This window comes from Lycium barbarum, chromosome 11, assembly GCF_019175385.1.
Source record: "Lycium barbarum isolate Lr01 chromosome 11, ASM1917538v2, whole genome shotgun sequence".
NCBI lineage: Eukaryota > Viridiplantae > Streptophyta > Magnoliopsida > Solanales > Solanaceae > Lycium > Lycium barbarum.
The window spans coordinates 16,321,488-16,341,466 of NC_083347.1; the positions used below are offsets into that span (position 1 = coordinate 16,321,488).

The following is a 19,979-nucleotide window of genomic DNA, read 5'->3' on the forward strand; positions in this document are numbered from 1 at the left end:
TTTGACCCATTAAAATCATTAAAGTCAATGGCTATATTGCCGTTACTGGCAATCAGAGGCAGTGTTATAAGCTATAAAATTAGTCTGCAATTATTTGTGTTCTTCATCTATATATACTATATTTAGATTGAAATATTTGAAAGTGTGGGGGTGTCTTGCTAAGATTATGCTAAACGATGCTAAGAAAAGAAAAATAGGTTTTAAGGTTTTTTAATTGCATGTTGATACAGTGTTGCATCACAGATTTTGGAAATGATGATTTCAAAGAAATCTTTGGATGATGATTTTTACTCCTCTATTTTTGACAATATTGGAATTAGTTATTGTGAATTGTTGTTGTACTAGAGAGATAATATGATGCTAAGTGGATCTCAAAATTTACATGTGGTTATGTGTTTATTTTTGGTGGGATGCCATAACATGAAAACCAATTAAATGGAATTTACTATTTTGGAGTTGATTGGTGATGAGGCTAAGTGGTGAAGAGACCTCTTTGTAAGTATTCCTACCGGAATAAAACCAATGTGTTTAAAAATTGGGATTGCCAAGCAGCATTAGCTGTAATGGAAAATAAAATTTTCAATGGCAATAAAATACATTCGTTTGAGACATAGTGTGATAAAGCAGCTGTTGTGAGATGAAATTATTTTCATTAATTATGTGAAGTCAGAAGGTGAACTTGATCAATTCACAGACTATGAGAAACATCGAGGGGAATGAGATTTTTAAGTCAATTTGAGAAGATAACAATCTACGGAGCTAGTGACCAAAGCGGAGTCAATTCATATTAAAAGCAGAAGAGGGAATTCAATGTCATGGTAACCCAACCTATGTGATTGGAGATCCCATGAATTAGGTTCATATGGGTAATAACAAGTCATTACTTGATCAAGTGTGCACTATAAAAGTATATCTCTTCCTATGGTGTGTGAATATAGTGCAATTCTGCAAGGTAAAGTGAGGCTGAGTTATAAACTCTTAATCCATTACCATATCCTTTATAGGTGGTGTATTGTTCTGCAGAGTACACTTGATGGGTGGACCTATATGAGTGTGGAGTGGTATCGCTTCTATGAAATTGTGACGGATTTCTAGAGCACTCATGAATACCAGGACACGCGCATGGCCTCTTAGCGCAAAACCGCGATAACGACAAAGATTGTGCGAGTATAATGTGATAGAATAAGACCCTGACTTACAAAAGAATTCTTGGTTCATAGAAGTTCTAAACTTCACCAATTATTCTGTAAGTTTATACTTATTTTATCTAGGTCTGGTTCATAGTCTACGCGACACCAGATTCGACGCATTATGCTCTTTTGTGAGAACCCAACAAAACTTCTCATTTTATTCTATTTCAAAACTTCTTATTTTTATTTATTTTATTATTTTTGAGATATATGGGGGATTGTTAGAAAAATATTATTTTCTATTTAATATCTCAAAAATAAAAGGACTATTTCTATAACGTTTTTATTGGCTTTAATACAAAGACTTGATTCTGTTTTATTAGCCTTAATTGCATAATTCATTTGACAGTTTCAAACGGTATTATTATATTCAATTTGTTAATTAATAGTCTTAATGGCCAAATATTGTCTTTATGGTTATTTACTACTCTTAATATTTTTGGACGTTGGTATATGATTAATACATTGGATATTGGCATTTGTCCGTTGTATCATTTAGTGGATTCAACCTCTCATTTTATAGTTTTCTGATATATAAAATCCTATGGTGCTTTTCACTATGTGAGAGAGAATATAATTTCTTTGGCTTAACTGTTGAAGGGTGTAGAAAATAGATACATCAAGAAAAGTTCTTCCTCCCATATTTTGTGTGCTGGGTTTTCTTTTGAGATAAATCTTTGTTAGATTCTGGCTCCTAGTTTTATACTAGAAGAGTTTGTTGAATCCTGGGGGATACACCCATGTCGGGTGAAATATCCTTAAGGACAGTGCCATTGGCATGCCTCAAGCTACGAAGAATTCTCTACAATTGTTCGTGATCAAGCATTTTCCTCAAGTGTAAAAGAAGTTCCTACAAGTGTTCGTGATGAAGAAAAGTCCCTACATGTGTTCGCGATGAAGTATTTTCCCTAAGATTTCCAATACTCACTAGCAATATTATTCATAAACATATAATACTTTAAATTATATTTCGTCAGCCATTTCGGCGTTTTCTACGATAATTAGAATCCTGGTAGGCATGCAGACTATTCTCAGGAAAAATACAGAAGAATTTTGCTAACATTGGTCAAAGATTCAGTTGCTAGATTCCACATTTATTGGTAATCCTTTAGAACCACCTAATTATGGAGGCCACTACCTAATCGATCTTAGCTTCTTCATGCAAATATTATATCAATACCACTAGCATCGTTTGTTTTCTTTCTGTGATATGTTTTTGTTTTTACATTAATTTGTTTTTCTAGAATTCATAAGATCACAAATTTCTTGAAACTGATCAATTTCTTCCAAAAGGTAAATGTTAAAAACATAATTAGTTAGATATAAGAAGTTCTACTATTTGAGGATTACTCTATTTAAGTGAGAACCAGCCAGTTTTTCGACTAAAATGATACTGAAATCACAAATTTAGCGATAGACGATTGAAAACGATACATATATAGGCGCAGTGTCGAATTTAAGATTTAATGTTTATGAGTTCCTGCACCAAATTTAAGTTAATGTACAATAATAACATAGTTCAAAAGGGCATTTTTGCTTTGATGTGTTATATTGGCCATACTTTAAAAAAGAGTTTTATTAGGCACTTAATTAATTATAAGAGAACAAACAAAGAAATTAAAATTTAATAAGAATTGGTGGGGGGATTGGGTTGTGACCTCCTTTTTAGCCCAAGTGACATTTGGGATCAGGAATTATGTCGGCGTTTGGACATGAATTAGTTGGTAATAGTAAGAGCATAGTATTCGAAAGTAAGAAAGATTTTTGGAAATTAAAAGTTGCATTTAGATAAAAACATAATTGAAGTTTTGTTGACTTCTAAAAACTATTATTAAAACTTAAAATTTCATATTTCAAGTTGAAATAATGAATTAATTTAATAAACAAACACTAATTTGAATATTTTCCAAACATTTTTTTCAAACATCTATGGACAAATCGGTCCTCACTCCTTTCCCTTGGCCCCTGTAATCGTTAAAAGGATTATTTATTGGGTCGCCCCAATGAAGATGCAAAATAAAAGGGATGTAAACGTAACACTGTGAACGACGAGGGAACGTTAATTTATGAAGCAAAACCGGGAGAGAGATCTAGGAAATTATTAAGGACTTAGCTGCATACAAGTATCATATTGAAATAATCCGGTTGATAATGTAGAAATTCTAATACATGGGTAAATGCATGTCTTATAAACTCCGATCGACGAAAATCTCTCATTTATTCCTCTCTAATCTCTACTGTCTGTTTCCAACAGAAAAGTATCAGGCATCATCAGTAGACATTTTTAAGGTTCCCAATACAGTGATAAACAAAGAAGTTCAGGCCTGTACTCGCAGACCAATACGAAAAAAAAAAAGGAAAGAAAATTGCACAAGGTTCAACTAGTCAAAACTGAAATTGCACAAATTATAGTGGATTAAACATACAAAGCAAACAAAAATCTAGTTACTGAGGATAACAACTCCTACAAACTAGTTCTCAATCTCAATCACAATAGATATCTGTATTCAGATTGCTGAGCAGTCTAAAGTCTCTATCTCCTCCTCCTCCTCTGCTTCCTTCGACTATCATCACTTTCCTTACAACTGGATGATGTGGATTCTGACTCGGATCCGGAAGATTCAGAATCAGATGAACTACCAGACTCATCTGATTCAGAAACAGGCTTCTGTTGTTGCATGATAAGCCTTGGCATGTTCTTGAGGTACTCTCGCAAATTCTCGGTAATTCCACCCAGACCGATAGAGGTGAAGAAGTTGATGGCAAACCTTGTATTCTTGGGATTATCTTTCGGGAAAATAGACTCCAAAGAATCTTGCATAGTGGGGTCGTTGAGACGCTCGTTCAACAAACGGATACCTAGGTGCTCCGACAATTCCTGTGTAAATGAAACATCTAGAATGAATTCAAAGCTAACAGAAGCATAAGACCCCAGAAAAGAACAGGAGAAAAAGAAAATAGATACTCGGAAACAACAAATTCTTTTAATATAGTAGAGAGGGTAAAAAATTAGGCCACAAAGATTAAGCCAGGTTTAACTTATTTGGGGGAAAAAAGAACAAAAAGATAAAGCAAGCTGTACAAATAGAGAACCAATTATATGTACCTGGAATAGGATCTTGATAAAGATACGAGAGGAGGATGTGGTGTCCTCCTCTGTCAGCCGTATATAAGCCAAACAATGCCAAGGCAGAGCATCCGTCCCGAGCAAATGAGCAAAAAACTTGGCCACGTTACGCAGTTTATTAGTTTCAAGCCTGTGGATCATGGAGTACTGCTGCACAAAACATTTTTCAAAGTTTTCCTGATGAATTCTGTTGATCATGCAAAAACGCTGTCCCAGTAGTCCATAGTAGCGAAGATAAGTCCTCTCCTGACTGCAGCACTCCAATAACATTATGCACAACTCCATCTGCAAGGATCCAACCAATATATATCAGTTTTCTTTTCTTTCTTTTCGTAATAGTTTTTTAGCAGAACCGAGCAAAGAGCTATTCATCAATACAAGCATAGACAACATGCCTCGGGACAAACGTAATTACAACACCACAACGATTTTTCACTTTAACCAGAAACTAACTCAGAATACCAGGCTACCAGAATATGTTACTTATTGACAACAAAGAGGTAAAAAATTCAACATTAATATATCAAAACATAATAATTATCCTAGTGTTGACTCTATCAGAAGTCCTAAAATATTACCACTAGTTGTCACAAGGTGGGAAAGCACAGATTTAAAGGAAGAGCAAAGAAATGGAGTCAATCAGGATAATAACTGAAATTTATCGTCGAGAATTTGGTACTAACAACTAGCCTCAAAGCACATAATAATATATTAACCTAACTAATGTGTAGATGTCCAATGGTCTTTTTTTATACACTACTTCAGAAATTAAGACTAAGCAGAAACCACGGAAGTGCTAAAGAACGAGAGAGAATCTGACTGAAACTCATAGCACCCTCCAGTACATGAAGACAACCATCAATATACTGTGAATACTCCCCTTGGATAAAAAGTTGGTGAAAAAGGGTACTCCTGATCTTATGAATGGAATTGTCAACTCCTTCAAATGCTCTTTTTCTTTCGTATAACAGTCCGAGATCAGACACAAAGGTGCAATTTTTCTATTGTGAGATGTTCCACATCAGATCTAATATTAGCTGGAACTACTGCTTGTACACAGGAGTTATTTTCCATCATTAATAGCATTGTGTACCTTATAAAAAAACTAATATTAGCTGGAACATCTGTACGGACAAGTCCCCGAAGCAACCTTGCATTGAAGTAGTAGGCGACTTGTGTTAGAAAGGATAGGCTATTTAATGCTAAATTGTCTCATGCTCTCTAATTAATTACTAAATTATCAATGTTAGAAAGCATTGGCTACATGAATCTCCACCTCCATTGACCACAAGGCAAGCCAATTACATGGTTCCTTACCTCCATTGCCACCTCTATTCCTCAACCATCAGTTTAACAGAACCCCAGAAAAATTGCTTTATTGAGGCATGATTTAATGGCAATGCCCCTAATGCTATCAATGCCACATATGAGGTGAATCAAACTCAACTAAAGCTCAAATTTTGGGTATTTGTTCTCTTTATTTCTATCCAGAAACTACTTTTTTTTCCTAGCCTTTTTTTAAAGTTCAATTAACTTTTTCTGTTTTAACTTGTCCCCATTTTTCTCTTGAGCCAAGGGTCTTTTGGAAACCACCTGCCTACCTCCCAAGGTAGGGGTAATGTCTGCGTACACTCTACCCTCCCCAGACCCCACTTGTGGGATTACACTGGGTATGTTGTCACTTAACCCATTTCACATAATAACAACCAAATCAAAAGCGACATTATAATCTTTCCAAACTCAAAGCACATGAAAATTTATGTACAGATCAATCCATGTGAGCATGCACACAGTTTTGCAAATGACATGTCTCAACAGGAGTATAATAACACAAAAAGAAAGAAAAAGTTTATGATACCAACCTCCTGACCAGGCTCTAGCTTGATTTTCAACAGCTTATGTCCCGCTTCCTCAAAGTCAACACTAGACATAATCGTCAGGTAGATCGTTCTCCGAAGGTTGATTAAGTTTGTCTCTGTCTCGTCCTTTATTTTCATTTGCTCCTCGTCCTCTTCTTCACTATCTTCATCTTCATCATCGTCATCCTCTGATTCTGCATCGGAGTCCCCTTCTTCCTCAGATTCGTCACCAAGTATTGCCTTCCTTAGTTCTTCATACTTCCTTTCGTTTTCTAAGAAATTAAGATCCGGCTTGAAAATATCTGAGCACATAGGGCAAACATAAAAATCAAAATTCCATATAATTACTCCACAAACAAAATAGCCACCAAAAGAAATCCATTACAGAACTACTAATAAAAAATCCATGACAAGCCATACCTAAAGAAATTTCTGGATCTATTGTTTCCGAAAGAGAGACTTCATGGGTTAATTGATCTTCCTGCTCAACAAGGTCGAGCTCTGGACGCACCGCTGGGTAACCCTGTGGAGGGTGCATGTAAGAGATCTAACATTTCTTCTTGCTTTTATAAATAAGGGATCAAAAATTTTCTTCTTACTCGGAAAAACAATTAAAAACCAAACTCACCTGAAACTTTGCTTTTCGCAATGCAAAGAGGCTTTCAATTAAGAATTGAACCCGCTTATCTATTTCTCCTTCATGAAGTATACCCCGGAACCGCTCAAAGATTCCTATTTAAATGCAAAAAGGGTATTAGCATTACAAACACAGCAAAACCTTTTTATGAATTAACTAAAAGATAAGTCGTGAATATTATACAACAATCTTTCAAGGCGTACTCACCATGCAATCCTCTTGGACAGAGGTCTTGAAGCATTGAACCACACTCTGTAACAAAACCAACTGCAACCTCAACACTATCATCAGTAGGTTTCTCCAACAAAACTGTAAGTAGTTCGAGAGCAATAAGCTCGTGAACAATTTGCTGGTTTACAAGGTGAGCAATAAATTTGACAGCTGCTAACAGTTGAGGCTGCAAGAGCGAAATACTAAGGGTAAGACAAATTATGAAAAGATTCTCATTATGAACATGTATTGAAATAATGAGACTAACTGGCATAGTAAACCCCCCTCATACTTTCAAAGGAAGATTTTCAAGTATCTCTCTGACATCCAAACAGACTCTCTGTTCTTGGTCTTCCAAACAGCAATAATTTACAACAACGATACAATATGTTGCACGAATAAAAAGACAGAATAACTGCAATCATGAAAGCTAGAGATACGAACCTTATCATTACGTTTATAAGCTCTTTGCAGCTGCAGTATGATCCTTCTTAGCAACAGATCACCCACTTCTGGAAACTTGGTGTTAACAACAGCTACCAAAGCAGCAAACACATCAGTAAAACCTGGAGAAGCCATTTGGGACTTCATACAGGATCTACAGAACAGACCCCTCCCGCGAATCAAATTCTCCGCAAACAACTCTGGAATAATGTTTTTGAGGTTGGCAGCATTAACTTTATTCACCAGCCCATTAATACTTTTCCTCAGAGCATCCCAAGTCATCCTCTGGTACTCAACACTGCTCTTGTCCTCAACATCCTTCATCATCCTAGCCAATTTGAACGGTGGAATGTAGACACCCCCACTCCTGCCCATCTTAGCTACTAAGTCTGTACTCAAATTACCATCTTGCTTTTGCACCTTGGAATCCTCATTGGCTTTAAAAGCCCCATCCTCTTTTGCATTATCTTTCCTATTTTTCTCCTTTCCGTGCTTATCATCTTCAACTGTTTCTCTCTTTTCTCTTTCTACATCTCTCCTTCTCTCTTTCCTATCCCCTTCTCTACCATCATTATACCGATCAACCCTATCCCTGTATCCATGTTCATCCTTCCTTCTTTTATGCACCTTTTCATCATCATCATCTTCCCGTCGCCTCCTGTCATCGGTCTCACCTTCATTCCTTCGACTCCTGTCTTTTAATTCACCCTCGTATCTTCTCTTCCTCTTTCTCCTATCATCATCAGATTCTTCATCCCCGTACCTTTTCCTCTCTACTTTCTCCATCAGCTTAAAGGAATTATAGATTCAATAAGCACATACAATGTCTAAATAAAGTATCAAAACAAACTACTCGTGAAAAAAAGGAGAGAAGTAGCAGTGATTTGCCGGAGAAAACAAGGACAATAAATTCCCTTGCCTCGAACAAGATCTTCAAAAATCAAACGCGCATAAGGAATTTACTACTTCGACGCGGGGAAGGGAGGTTCTCTTTTGGGGCTAGGGTTCTGAATGATTGAGCGATTTTGGGTATTGAAGTGGTTTGGTCAGCCGGATCGCGTTGGTTTAAGGATTGGGCTGGTGATGTTTTTGTCCGAAAATAAGTTAAGAGAGGGCTAGAAAAGCCTCGCTATTTTGTATTTAAAATGTAACACTTTGGATTTAGTTATGACCAAATATTTATAATATAACCTGATTAAAATCAATCGCAATTGAAACCACTCTTTTGCAAATCAGACTAAATTGAGATGAACTAACTCATCAATTAATTAATTAGGTTTCTTGACTCAACAAAATAAAATAAGTATTTTCAATAGTGGACTAATTATGCTAATATAGCTATAAATGATCTTGATTTTATATTTTTATCAACAATTGAAAGAAAGAAAAACGCTGAAACCTGTTAAGGAGATCTGAGATTTAATTGAAGATTTGATGAAAGCAGCTCTAAGATATTTAACCCTCAGCTCCAGCTCCTTCGAAAAACCAAGTGCATTTGGGAAAAGGACCCCTCTTTGCTATCTCTATCTGATTGTTCGCAGTCCCCAAAATCCCTGTTGTTTTGATCCCATCCCTATTTATTTCTCAAATTCGAGATTCGGCATGAAAAAAATGATCCGACCCGTTTCCAGTCCATGAGCCCTTTTGGTATCCGCTGACCACTTTTGATCCTGTTTTTAAATTTCGTGGCTCTAATTTGAAACTTACTGATAAATGACTATTTTTAAAATATATACTCCCTCTAATCCGAAAAGATTATCTTACTTTTTTTATTTATTTGTTTCGAAAAGATTGACACATTTCTATATTTAGCAATAATTTAGTTTTATGAGATTATTTATAACCACACAAATATCTAAAACTTGTTTTGGATCACGCATTTCAAAAGTCTTCCTTTATTTCTTAAACTCCGTGCCAACTATGTTGTATGGGGCTTAATGTTGACCAGTCAAAGAATATTTCTTTGGCAATAATTTTTTCAAACATCTTCTAAATACTTTTAAATAATTAACTATTGTGCCTTATGATACTTTCTATTTAGTTTCTAAATATGTAAATTTTATTTCTAAAAAATTTATGTCTGAATTCACACCCGAAGATTAATTAGTTTTTCCAAGGGTCGGACTTTTGAGCGTTACTTCCATTATGTTAAAGATATCTTGTAGTACCAACAACTTACAAAGGAAACAGAGGGAGTATTAAATGTGTGAGTTATGAAATAACAAATAAAAGAAAAACCATCAGGTTAAGAATTATAAAATTTGTATGAAAAAATAAAGTTTACGCGGGTGTTTTTATAATTTTTTGTTTGAGATAATATATATATATATATATATATATATATATATATATATATATATATATATATATATATATGCACCGACCATCCAATGGACCATGGACTAAACGGCCACTGCCTGAAAGGACTATGTCCAGGGGACCGCCCCCCCCCCCCCCCCCCCCCCAAGGTACATCTCGCGCCTATGGGCCGTTATAACTATCCTAGAAGACACTCGAAACTGGAAGGATAAACAAACCCACCTGGTGGACTGCCAAGCTACAAGTCCTACGACACAGAAGCGGGATTCTGTAAAAAGCCAAGGTCGTGAGTGGCCAAGAGGGCCCACTTGGAGACTTGGGATCTCCGCAGGATATATATATATATATATATATATATATATATATATATATATATATATATAATTAGACACACAATCAATTAGTGTTATTAGATTGGTCTAGTACTTGAATTTAAATTGATCAAACATATATATGAACCTGAAAAAAATATTAATTTAGTTGTAATGTTATACAATCCCTTGTGCATATGGTAAGTTTGGTCTTCTTATGAAGCCGTTTTCCATTTATTTTAGTTTTTCTTCTTCTAATCCTTTTTTTCTTCATGGAAATTATTCATGTATCTCTTTTGAACTCAAAAACAAGTTGAAGGTTAAACTCCATAATTGTGTTTCGGCGTTCGAATAATCTTGCTATAAAAATTGCAGCAAAGACTCTTATTTTAAAAATTGGGTTGAAAATCTGCATAGTATGTTAGAATTTCATCCTTAAAGTTTCCAATTTCAAGACATTGTGGTGGATTTTTACCTATGAGGAAAATTCAAACTCCAACATAATGTGATAGAGTTTCATTTGTAAAAGTTTCAAATTCCAGTACACTACACTAGAATTTTTCGTATTTCAGGTAAGAGTATCTTTTGTCCAGATATTTTTTTTTTCAAGTTAAAAAGTAGCTAAGCGTTAAATAGTTGTGAGATAAATGGCTAAAATTTGATTAGCAGTTCAAAAAAAGTGCTTATTTGGTAATTTCATCAAGAGATTAAGGATTAGTCCTCATTCCCATTTGGGCCCTGTATTTGTTCATGGGAACATATATTGGGCTCCCTGATTTTAAGCAAGTCCATGAAGTTCATTTGCGAAAGGAGGAGATTTGAATGGGCTTGGCATCGTCGTGAAACTTGGGCCTAAGCCCTTCATTGGATAATTCTTTTTTTTTTTTTTTCCTTCCTTCTTTTCAGATGGAAAAAGGAATTTAGTGTCACTATAGAGTAGGGGTGTTCAAACGAGACCGAAAAACCGATCCGAACCGATAAACCAAGTCAAACCGATTTAATAAACCGAAAACCGGCTCGGTTTGGTTTGGTTTGGTTTTAGATTTTTAAAAACCGATAACATTTGGTTTGGTTTGGTGTTACTCATAAAAAAACCGAACTAAACCGAACCGATAAATATGTACATATTTAAAATATTATATATATTTATATATGTTAATTAACCTTTATCTATTTTTTAACTTCTTCATAATTTAGGACCATTCCAAGAGAAAAGTCTAGCCCATGTTCCCCAAGCCCATTTACGGTTAAAGTAAAATAAAAATCTCTTACTGAATAGTTAACATAAATAAACTCTCCATGATTACATTTGTCTGTTAAGAGGTTTCTCTGCTGAATTTTCTTATTCTACTTTTTGGTAATCTTTTTTTTTTTTTTTTAATACAAACACATGCTAAATATTCTAAAAAGAAGTTATGTTTTGTGAGTGCACCATGCACTATCTGTTGTTCCTTTTTTCTCTTTTTCACGATGTCCATTCTTGTCTGTTGTGGCTAGACTTGTTAAGTGGTACTTTGTGTTGTTGCGTGCCAGCTTCACCACAGCTCCACATCAGAATCATCATCAAGGCAACAGAGCTTCGTCCTTTCAAGATGAACAGCAACCGCTCTTGCCGGTTGGCTTGCCATTCTGTTCTTGATTGAAGCAGCCATAGCCATGAAAGCCTGTTCTACATTAGTGGCACTTTTTGCACTTGTTTCCATGAAAGGTATGCCAATTTCATCAGCAAAAGCCTGAGCTGTCTCTGTGGAAACTACCTTTTGTGCTGTGAGATCACACTTATTTCCAACAAGAAGTTTGTTCACATTATCACTTGCATATCGGTCTATTTCACTCAACCATTGCTTGACATTGTTGAAGCTCTCTTGGTCGGTTACATCATAAACCACAATTATTCCGTGTGCACCGCGATAGTACAAGAAGCTTTAATCCGTGTAAGTCTGTAACTTTTTCTTCCCTTTTATTTTTTGGTTACTTTTTGTATGTTCCCTACTCTTTGTTTGTGTAATTATTTTTGTGTCTTTGAAGTTTTACTTGAATGAATTGCTTCTCTAGTCTTTCATCTTGTATGTGTTTTTTATTTTATTTCTCTGTTATTTTAGATTTTCTCCACTGATTTAGATTTTTTCTGTTGATTTAGTTTTTATCTAATGATTTTGAATTTCTCTATTTATTTAGATTTTTGGATACTTTTTTTCAGATGGAAACTACAACTACTCAAAAGTGCAAGTTTGTAAATAAGTTTGTCAATTTTTTTGCATTATAAAATATATTATTACAACCCGGAAAAACCAAACCAAACCGATAAAACCGACAAAACCGATAAAACCGAAACCGATAGAATTTATACTATAATGGTTTGGTTTGGTCTGAATATTAAAAAAAAACCGCCTTGATTGGTTTGGTTTGGTTTGGTTTTAGCCAAAAACCGAGTCAAACCGGACCATGAACACCTCTACTATAGAGAATAGAAAATAAAAAAGTTCCTTATAGTGCTAATAGGCCATATGACTAGTGGCGGAACCAGGATTTCCGCCGAGGGAGTTCAAAATATAAAAAAGTAAACATACGAAAAAGCCTAAGGGGTTCAACATCTACTATATATACATAAAAATAATTTTTGCACAAAATTAGATATATCTACTCTGTAAAAGTTATTAAATTTCGAAGAATATTAATTATTAAACTCATAATTTCAAAAGTATAAATTACTATATGCATGAACTCAATGTCAAGACCCTTAAACGGGTTGAACTCAAATCAGTTTAAATTTTGAACCTGCCTTTCATCGTTGAGTAAAATAAACATATGTTAGAAGGAATTTCAAGAATTTGTGAAAAGGACATTCGTTAAACATAATGTTTTCCAAGTTCTGCAGCACTAAGCTTAAATGATTAGCCACAAGGAAGGCATCATCGATGTCTTCTCCACTTAAAAAGTGATCATGAAAGTTAATTACCCATTATTATTTATTGATTCTTCCCTCAAGGTCAATTTTATCTGTTTTGGCTCTAACAGAACTAATTAAGCCATATAATACAAGGAAGAAAACAACAATCAAACAATATTGACCCCTTTCAATATAGCTTTTAATATTCAAATTTGCAACTATTATGGTTTTCTTTCAAGTTGTGGATAGTGGATACTAGCATCAACAACTTTTAAGATGGATAATGGCATTTTGACAAGAAAAAAGGATTTATATGAAAACAAATTAATACCTATTTGTTTATGCTAAGGGATCTTCGGTTTAATTTGGAACAGAAGTATCATTAAATTGTCTCATATTGGTTGAGGGTTGTGTTGTTTTCTTTTTATATGGGTTTGGATGATTCTCAACCTTATGAACTTGGTGTTTGTGATTGACTTAGACCATAGATTAATTATCTTATCTTTGTATTTGTGTGAAGCAACGTCAAATTAAATTAAAATACCTAACAAACATTAGCTCGCTCAATATGACTACATTGTACGCCTTTACTCTAGATTCCACACTATGTTGTGAGTTGGGGAGAGAATTGCTCCACTAGGCTGAGTGTTCAATGTTCTTATGACGGAACCATACTAAATGGAGTGGATAAGGAATAAACATCAATCAAAGGCGTCTTGGAATTGACAATAGCTAAAGATTGTGCCATCTCAAATAAGTTATGTATGGTTGTAGTACAACCTACAACTTTTTTAGCCAAAATAAAAAGAACAAAAAGAATGTATTGCTTTTGACATTTTTTTATGCGAATTTGACACAATCGATGTAGGAGAAACCTCCCTTTAATATTAATCATTATATTATCGTTATAGACAATTCCAACCATATTATCTATTTAAGATGTACTATGTTGTGAGTTGGGCAGAGAGTTGCTCTGCCAGGTTGAGCGTTCAATGTTCTTATGGCGGAACCATACTAAATAGAGTGGATAAGGGATAAACATCAATCAAAGGCGTCTTGGGGATTGACAATAGCTAAACATTGTGGCATCACAAATAAGCGATGTATGGCTATTGTACAACCTATGACTTTTTTTAGCCAAAATAAAAAGAACAAAAAGAATGAATGCTTTTGACACTTTTTCTGATCGAATTTGACACGATATAGAAGAAGCCTCCCTTTAACATTAACCATTATATTATTATATTATCGTTATAGACAATTCCAATCATATTTTCTATTTAAGATAGCTATTTCTCGAGCACAGATTTAAGCTCGGCCAACCAACAAAAGGCATTAACACTGCAAAAATTGATGCCCCAATTATTGTACAAGACGATTATAACATCTAAGATTAAGTTCGAAAAATTCTAAATAGATATCATTATATTCAAACCGAATTCTTTCTGGTGAAATAATCTCTTTCTAATTAATTATCTGTCAAATTCTTGATTTACCTAATACTGAGTGCCCCTATTAAGTAATTCACGTTCCAATTAACCAGATATGAGCATGCAGTGGTGTTAGATTAATTGAGTTGATTTTTTCAGACATTTACTCAAATAATAGTTATTAATCAGAAAGTCACATTTCATCTTGATTCCAGTTTTTTCAACAAAAAGATGACTTTCTGAAATAATAAACTATTAATTAAGTGACCATATGAGAAATCAACCCTAGACTAATGTGTCACTTTGATTGATTGAACGAGATGTTTCTCCTTATTTTCTTATCCATCATTAAAGGGACACAAATTAAAGGTAACTAACCACTTAAAGAGGTAATTATAGACTCACTACCACTTAAAGAGGTAATTATAGACTCACTACTGGAAGATTCGCATTCTTTACCCTATAATATATAGTTAATTAAACTGAATGTGTATGTAAAATAGGATCTTAATTAAACCACATCATTTATCATGTCAAATTTCAATGTCTTATAGGTAAGTGGAAAACGACGGACTATATAGAAAAAGATTTGTTGGGATAACGGCTGAGAGCATTGGGAGCTGGAGGAGTAGTAGGGATGTGAGTAGTATGTGGACTACGACGGCTGCTAACATCAGGGAAGCGGCAAGAGAGGTGCTAAGGGTATCAAATGGTTACTATGGCAGACACAAAGAGGACTGGTGGTGGAACAAAGAGGTCTAAGGTAAAGTGGAAGCTAAGAAAATAGCGTATTTAAAGGTAGTAGAGAGCACAAACGAGGAGGAGAAGAAGATTAACAAGTAGCAGTATAAGAAGGCGAGGAAGGAGGCGAAGTTAGCGGTAAATTCAACTAAGACTGCTGCGTTTGGATGCTTGTATGAAGATTTAGAGAAAAAAGGCGGGGACAAGAAGTTGTACAGGCTAGCCAAAGCGAAGGAGAGGAAGACTCGAGACCTAGATAAAGTGAATCGTATCAAAGACGAGAGAGGCAAAGTTTTGGTGGAAGATGCCTATATTAGACGAAGAAGGCAGACTTACTTTCATAAAATCTTGAACGAAGAGGGAGACCGGAACATCGTATTAGGCGAATTGGAGCTCTCAGAGAGCTGCCACGATTTTGGGTACTGCTAGCACTCAAGGTTAAGGAGGTCGAGGGGGTTATAGGGAAGATGACCGAGGAGAGAGCGACCGGGCCAGATAAAATTCTGGTAGAATTTTGGAAGAATGCAGGCAAGGGAGGCCTGGAGTGGCTTACGCGGATGTGCCTGAAGAGTGGAGATGGAGCACCATGATCCCGTTGTACAAGAACAAGGGGATATCTATAACTGCAACAACTATAGGTATATCAAGCTGTTGAGCCATACGATAAAAGTTTGGGAAAGAGTAGTGGAAGCGAGGATGAGGAAGATAGTGTCTATTTAGGAGGACAGTTCGGATTTATGTCGGGGTGTTCGACTACATAAGTCATTCACTTCATGAGGAGGTTGGTGGAGCAATATAGGGATAAGAAGAAAGACTTGTACATGGTGTTTGTTGACCTAGAAAAGACTTACGACAAAGTCCCAATGGGAGGTGCTGTGGAGATGTCTAGAAGCAAGAGGTGTTCATGTAGCTTACATTAGAGTGATTAAGGACGTATATGATGGAGCCAAGAGCTAGGTGAGGACAGTTGGAGATGACTCAGAACACTTCCCAATCACGATGGGCCTGCATCAGGGGTTCTCTCTTAGCCTCTTTTTTTTTTGCTTTAGCGAAGGACGCACTGATGCGCCACATTCAAGGAAAGCTGTCATGGTGCACATTGTTTGCAGATGACATTGTGCTAATTGACGAGTCGCGGATGGTGTTAACGCGACACTGGAGGTTAGAGACAGACCCTAGAGTTGAAAGGTTTCAAGTTGAGCAGGACTAAGACAGAGTACTTAGAGTGCAAGTTCAATGATGTGATTCAGGTAGAGGACGAGGACGTGCAGCTAGATACTAAGGTCATCCCGAAGAAAGAAAGTTTCAAGTACCTGGGGTCGATCATCTAAGGGAATGGTGATATTGATGACGATGTCACACATTGTATTGGAGCGGGATGGATGAAATGGAAGCTCGCATCGGGGGTGTTTTGCGATAAAAAGATGCTGCCTATACTAAAGGAAAAGTTCTACAAAGCAGTGGTTAGACCGACTATGTTATATGAGACGGAATAGTGGCCAGTTAAGAAAGTTATGTCCAGAAAATGAAGATAGTAGAGATAAAGATGCTGAGATGGATGTGCGGGCATACCAGGAGAGATAGGATTCAGAATGAAGTGATTCGAGACAAGGTGGGTGTGGCCCCAATAGTGGATAAGATGCGGGGAGGGAGGTTAAGATAGCTCGGCCATTTGCAGGGGAGATGCGTTGATGCGTCAGTGAGGAGGTGTGAGAGGCTGGCAGTAGTGTTCTTAAGAGAGGGAGGGGTAGGCCAAAGAAGGCCCGGGGAGAGGTAATTCGGCAGGATATGGCACTACTTCAGCTTACCGAGGATATAATCGGTGATAGGAGGGTGTGGAGGTTGAGTTTCAGGGTAGAGGGCTAGTGAGGGGACGCAAGGATTTATTTTCCGTGTTAGGAGTATTATTATCTTTGTTCACTCACTTATTTTTTCTAGATCTCTCACATGGCTTGCTTGTTTCTTTCTTTCTTTCTTTAGCGTCATTTATATGTTGCTATTACTGCCTATTATTATTGTTGTCTTGGCACCTTTTCTTGAGCCGAGGGTCTATCCGAAATAGCCTCCCTACCTCCTAAGGTAGGGATAAGGTCTGCGTATACTCTACCCTCCCTAGATCTCACCATGTGGGAATATGCTGGGTATGTTATTGTTGTTGTTATACTCTTTGTATAAATTAAAAAGTAGAAAAGAAAGAACTTAGATTTCATGTTGATCACCATCCCAACCTTCAGAAATATGTTGCGCACACATTTCAAAAATGCAGCTTCAAAGGAGATCTCGAAGGTTACCGATTCCGCTTTATTGATATTCGTGATAAAATAAGATTTTGTTTTTACTTGTTAGATCTTGTGACTGTTTGTAGTGACTGTTTGGAACCTAAGACCAATTATTAATTTTTTTGTCCATTAACCTCCAACGAAAATGGGCATAGAATAAAATTATGACCATACCTTAATCTTCTTCTATTTTAGTCCATAGCCCCGCCCTTCTCTAGTCTTAGAAATCATGATAATATGTTGGTCTGATCATGTTTTGGTAAAGGATTTGTTATTACCCTTTGCTCTAGAGAAAAGGATGACAAGGAGGTATTATAATTAAGAGAAATTAAATTGAGCAGTTTCAAATTTTCAATGCAAATGACATTTATTTTTGGGATTTGGGAAGGCTAAATTAACTGCAATTAGACATGACCTGGGAAGGCTAAAGTAAATGCAATTAGACGTGACTTTCATAGGGCCAGAACTGTCAATCCTTTAATAATTGAATAATAATTGCATTGAAATGTCTCAAGAAATGTAATAAATGCCAATAATGAGAAGAGATATATTAATTATTTTGGAGGTTTTTAGGACCAAAAAATGAGGAAAAATTCAAAATTATAAGAAAAAAGATAAATCGTGCCAATGAGATATGTCACATCACCGTGTTCATTCCCAGCTTTATTATTATTAAAATTTACTTGTTATAGCTAATTTTACTACCTATTTAATGTTAATAACTACCTTTTATTAAAATTAATAATAATAGCTAATTAATTTTCTAAATTACCCATTCTACATACAACAGTAACTTGCACTTATCAGTTCTCAAATACACCGTAAATAACGGTAAACACTATCCCAACTTCCCATTTGAAACTCACGTAATATATATTACGTTTCTCTCTCCGTTTCCATTAATTTTAGCCCTTTTTTTCTCCTCGGAATCTATCCATTACCATCAAGCACAATTTCACTACAATTTATTGTGTCGATATTTGTGGGTGGTGGTGTATTTGTGTAAGTTTTCATTATTTTGTGTATTTTGGTCAATTTAATTCAATATTTTTGACTTTTTTTCAAGATTTTTAACTTTCAATGCTTAGAGCTTCCCAATTTGAGTAGTGAAAAACATCAATTAATGGCGGATGAAAGCATATCTAGTAGGGTTACAAGAGGTATCCCACATACTCATCAAAAATTAAATTCCCCTTCTTTTGATATGGGTATTTCTCAGCAACAACATGATGTTGATGTAGCTTCTGCTGAAAAATTGGTTGCTGAAAGGAGATCTAAGAAAATCCATGATCCTGCCAGAATCAGAAATCCTTCAACTGTTAATTTGAAAAAAAAAAGATTTTTATACTGCCACATAGAGGAGAAAAACATCCGATGCTGCTTCTAATAGCCAAGGGAAGAATGTTGTAGAGACAAATACCAGAGAACAACAATTAACTATGAACAAGCAGGTATTTTTTGATATATATATATATATATATATATATATATATTTGAGAATAAAATTGTATTTTACATATTGCCCAAATTCGGTTAATGATTCATGTATTTTTTACCGCATCCGTAAGTATAGTTGCATGTATTTATTGATCTGAACAATTCATTAATAGAGGGGATAGCATTTGTATGTATTTGTATTGTTTGAATTAGTTTTGTATTTGAAACATACATACAACTGTATCATGTATTTCTCTAACCATTTTTGTTATCAATTATCAAACTATGTATCATGAATTTGTAATTCCTCACATTTGGGTATTTTTTAAAATTAATAACAGGTTTATGTATGTTTTAAAAAGAAAGTATGGGTATGTGTCAGATAAAAGGTGTATTTGTTCAACTTTTGTCAGCTAAACATCTTAATAACTGTTTTTTGTTTGCATGTATTTATTGATCTGAACAATTCATTAATAGATGGGATAACATTCGTATTTATTTTTGTATTGTTTGAATTAGTTTTGTATATGAAACATACATATAATTGTGTCATGTATTTCACTAACCATTTTTGTTATCAAATCATCAACTATGTATCATGTATTTGTAATTCCTCACATTTGTGTATTTTTTTTTAATTAATAACAGGTTTATGTATGATTATATATTTTTGATTCTCATGTGTTGCCGTTATATTCAAACTTTCAGGCCTCCAAATTCCTGTTTAAACGTCCCCCCACTCAACCGATACGTTATGCTTCATATATGAACCATAACATTAAAGATGAGTTGAAGGACAAACTGACCGATAGACAATTCAAGCTATTTTCCAAAACTATTTTTGGACAATATATGCAGATGCAAGTTGACACTGAGGTGCAGGATCAGTTATTTAGGTGTTTTATGGTTAGGGAGTTGAAGCGTAGTAATAGTGATGCGTTTGTTATCGATATTAATGGGACGGAATTGACATTCGGTCTTTTTGAGTTTGCTTTAATTACTAGATTGAAGTGTTATGGGGATGAAGTTGTTTTTGATGAGGGTCCTAACAGATTATTAGATGAATATTTCGGTGGTTTTGGTAATAGTGTTTTAAAGATGACTT

At 35.2% G+C, this 19,979-nt stretch overlaps 2 protein-coding genes across 3 annotated transcripts; both read right to left on the reverse strand.

Moving 5' to 3' along the window:
- Positions 1–3,391: 3,391 nt before the first annotated feature.
- On the reverse strand, positions 3,392–9,136 carry LOC132620462 (uncharacterized). 2 transcript variants are annotated; one of them, XM_060335140.1, is made up of 8 exons: positions 8,867–9,136; positions 7,468–8,256; positions 7,021–7,210; positions 6,805–6,908; positions 6,597–6,699; positions 6,180–6,478; positions 4,297–4,602; positions 3,392–4,068 (listed from the first exon to the last, which is right to left on the reverse strand). In XM_060335140.1, the coding sequence occupies exons 2-8, from the start codon at positions 8,251–8,253 to the stop codon at positions 3,724–3,726; spliced, it is 2,133 nt and encodes a 710-aa protein (XP_060191123.1). In that variant the 5' UTR covers positions 8,254–8,256; positions 8,867–9,136; the 3' UTR covers positions 3,392–3,723. The 2 variants fall into 2 exon arrangements, with proteins under 2 accessions (XP_060191123.1, XP_060191124.1); XM_060335141.1 differs by lacking the exon at positions 8,867–9,136 and having other exon boundaries at positions 7,468–8,843.
- A 2,496-nt stretch (positions 9,137–11,632) lies between these two features.
- LOC132619484 (GTP-binding protein YPTM2-like) lies at positions 11,633–18,451 on the reverse strand. Its single transcript, XM_060334379.1, has 2 exons — positions 18,379–18,451; positions 11,633–11,922 (listed from the first exon to the last, which is right to left on the reverse strand). Exons 1-2 carry the CDS (start codon positions 18,449–18,451, stop codon positions 11,633–11,635), a joined length of 363 nt encoding a protein of 120 aa, XP_060190362.1.
- Positions 18,452–19,979: the final 1,528 nt, after the last annotated feature.

Coding starts and splice junctions, on each gene's coding strand:
- LOC132620462 (XM_060335140.1), bottom strand. CDS start 8,253: ATGGAGAAAGTAGAGAGGAAAAGGTACGGGGATGAAGAATCTGATGAT. Junction 7,211..7,467: donor CTTATAAACGTAATGATAAG/GTTCGTATCTCT, acceptor TCGCTCTTGCAG/CCTCAACTGTTAGCAGCTGT. Junction 4,603..6,179: donor AGCTAGAGCCTGGTCAGGAG/GTTGGTATCATA, acceptor GGATCCTTGCAG/ATGGAGTTGTGCATAATGTT.
- LOC132619484 (XM_060334379.1), bottom strand. CDS start 18,451: ATGAAAACTTACACAAATACACCACCACCCACAAATATCGACACAATA. Junction 11,923..18,378: donor TAGTGAAATTGTGCTTGATG/GTAATGGATAGA, acceptor TGAGTGAAATAG/ACCGATATGCAAGTGATAAT.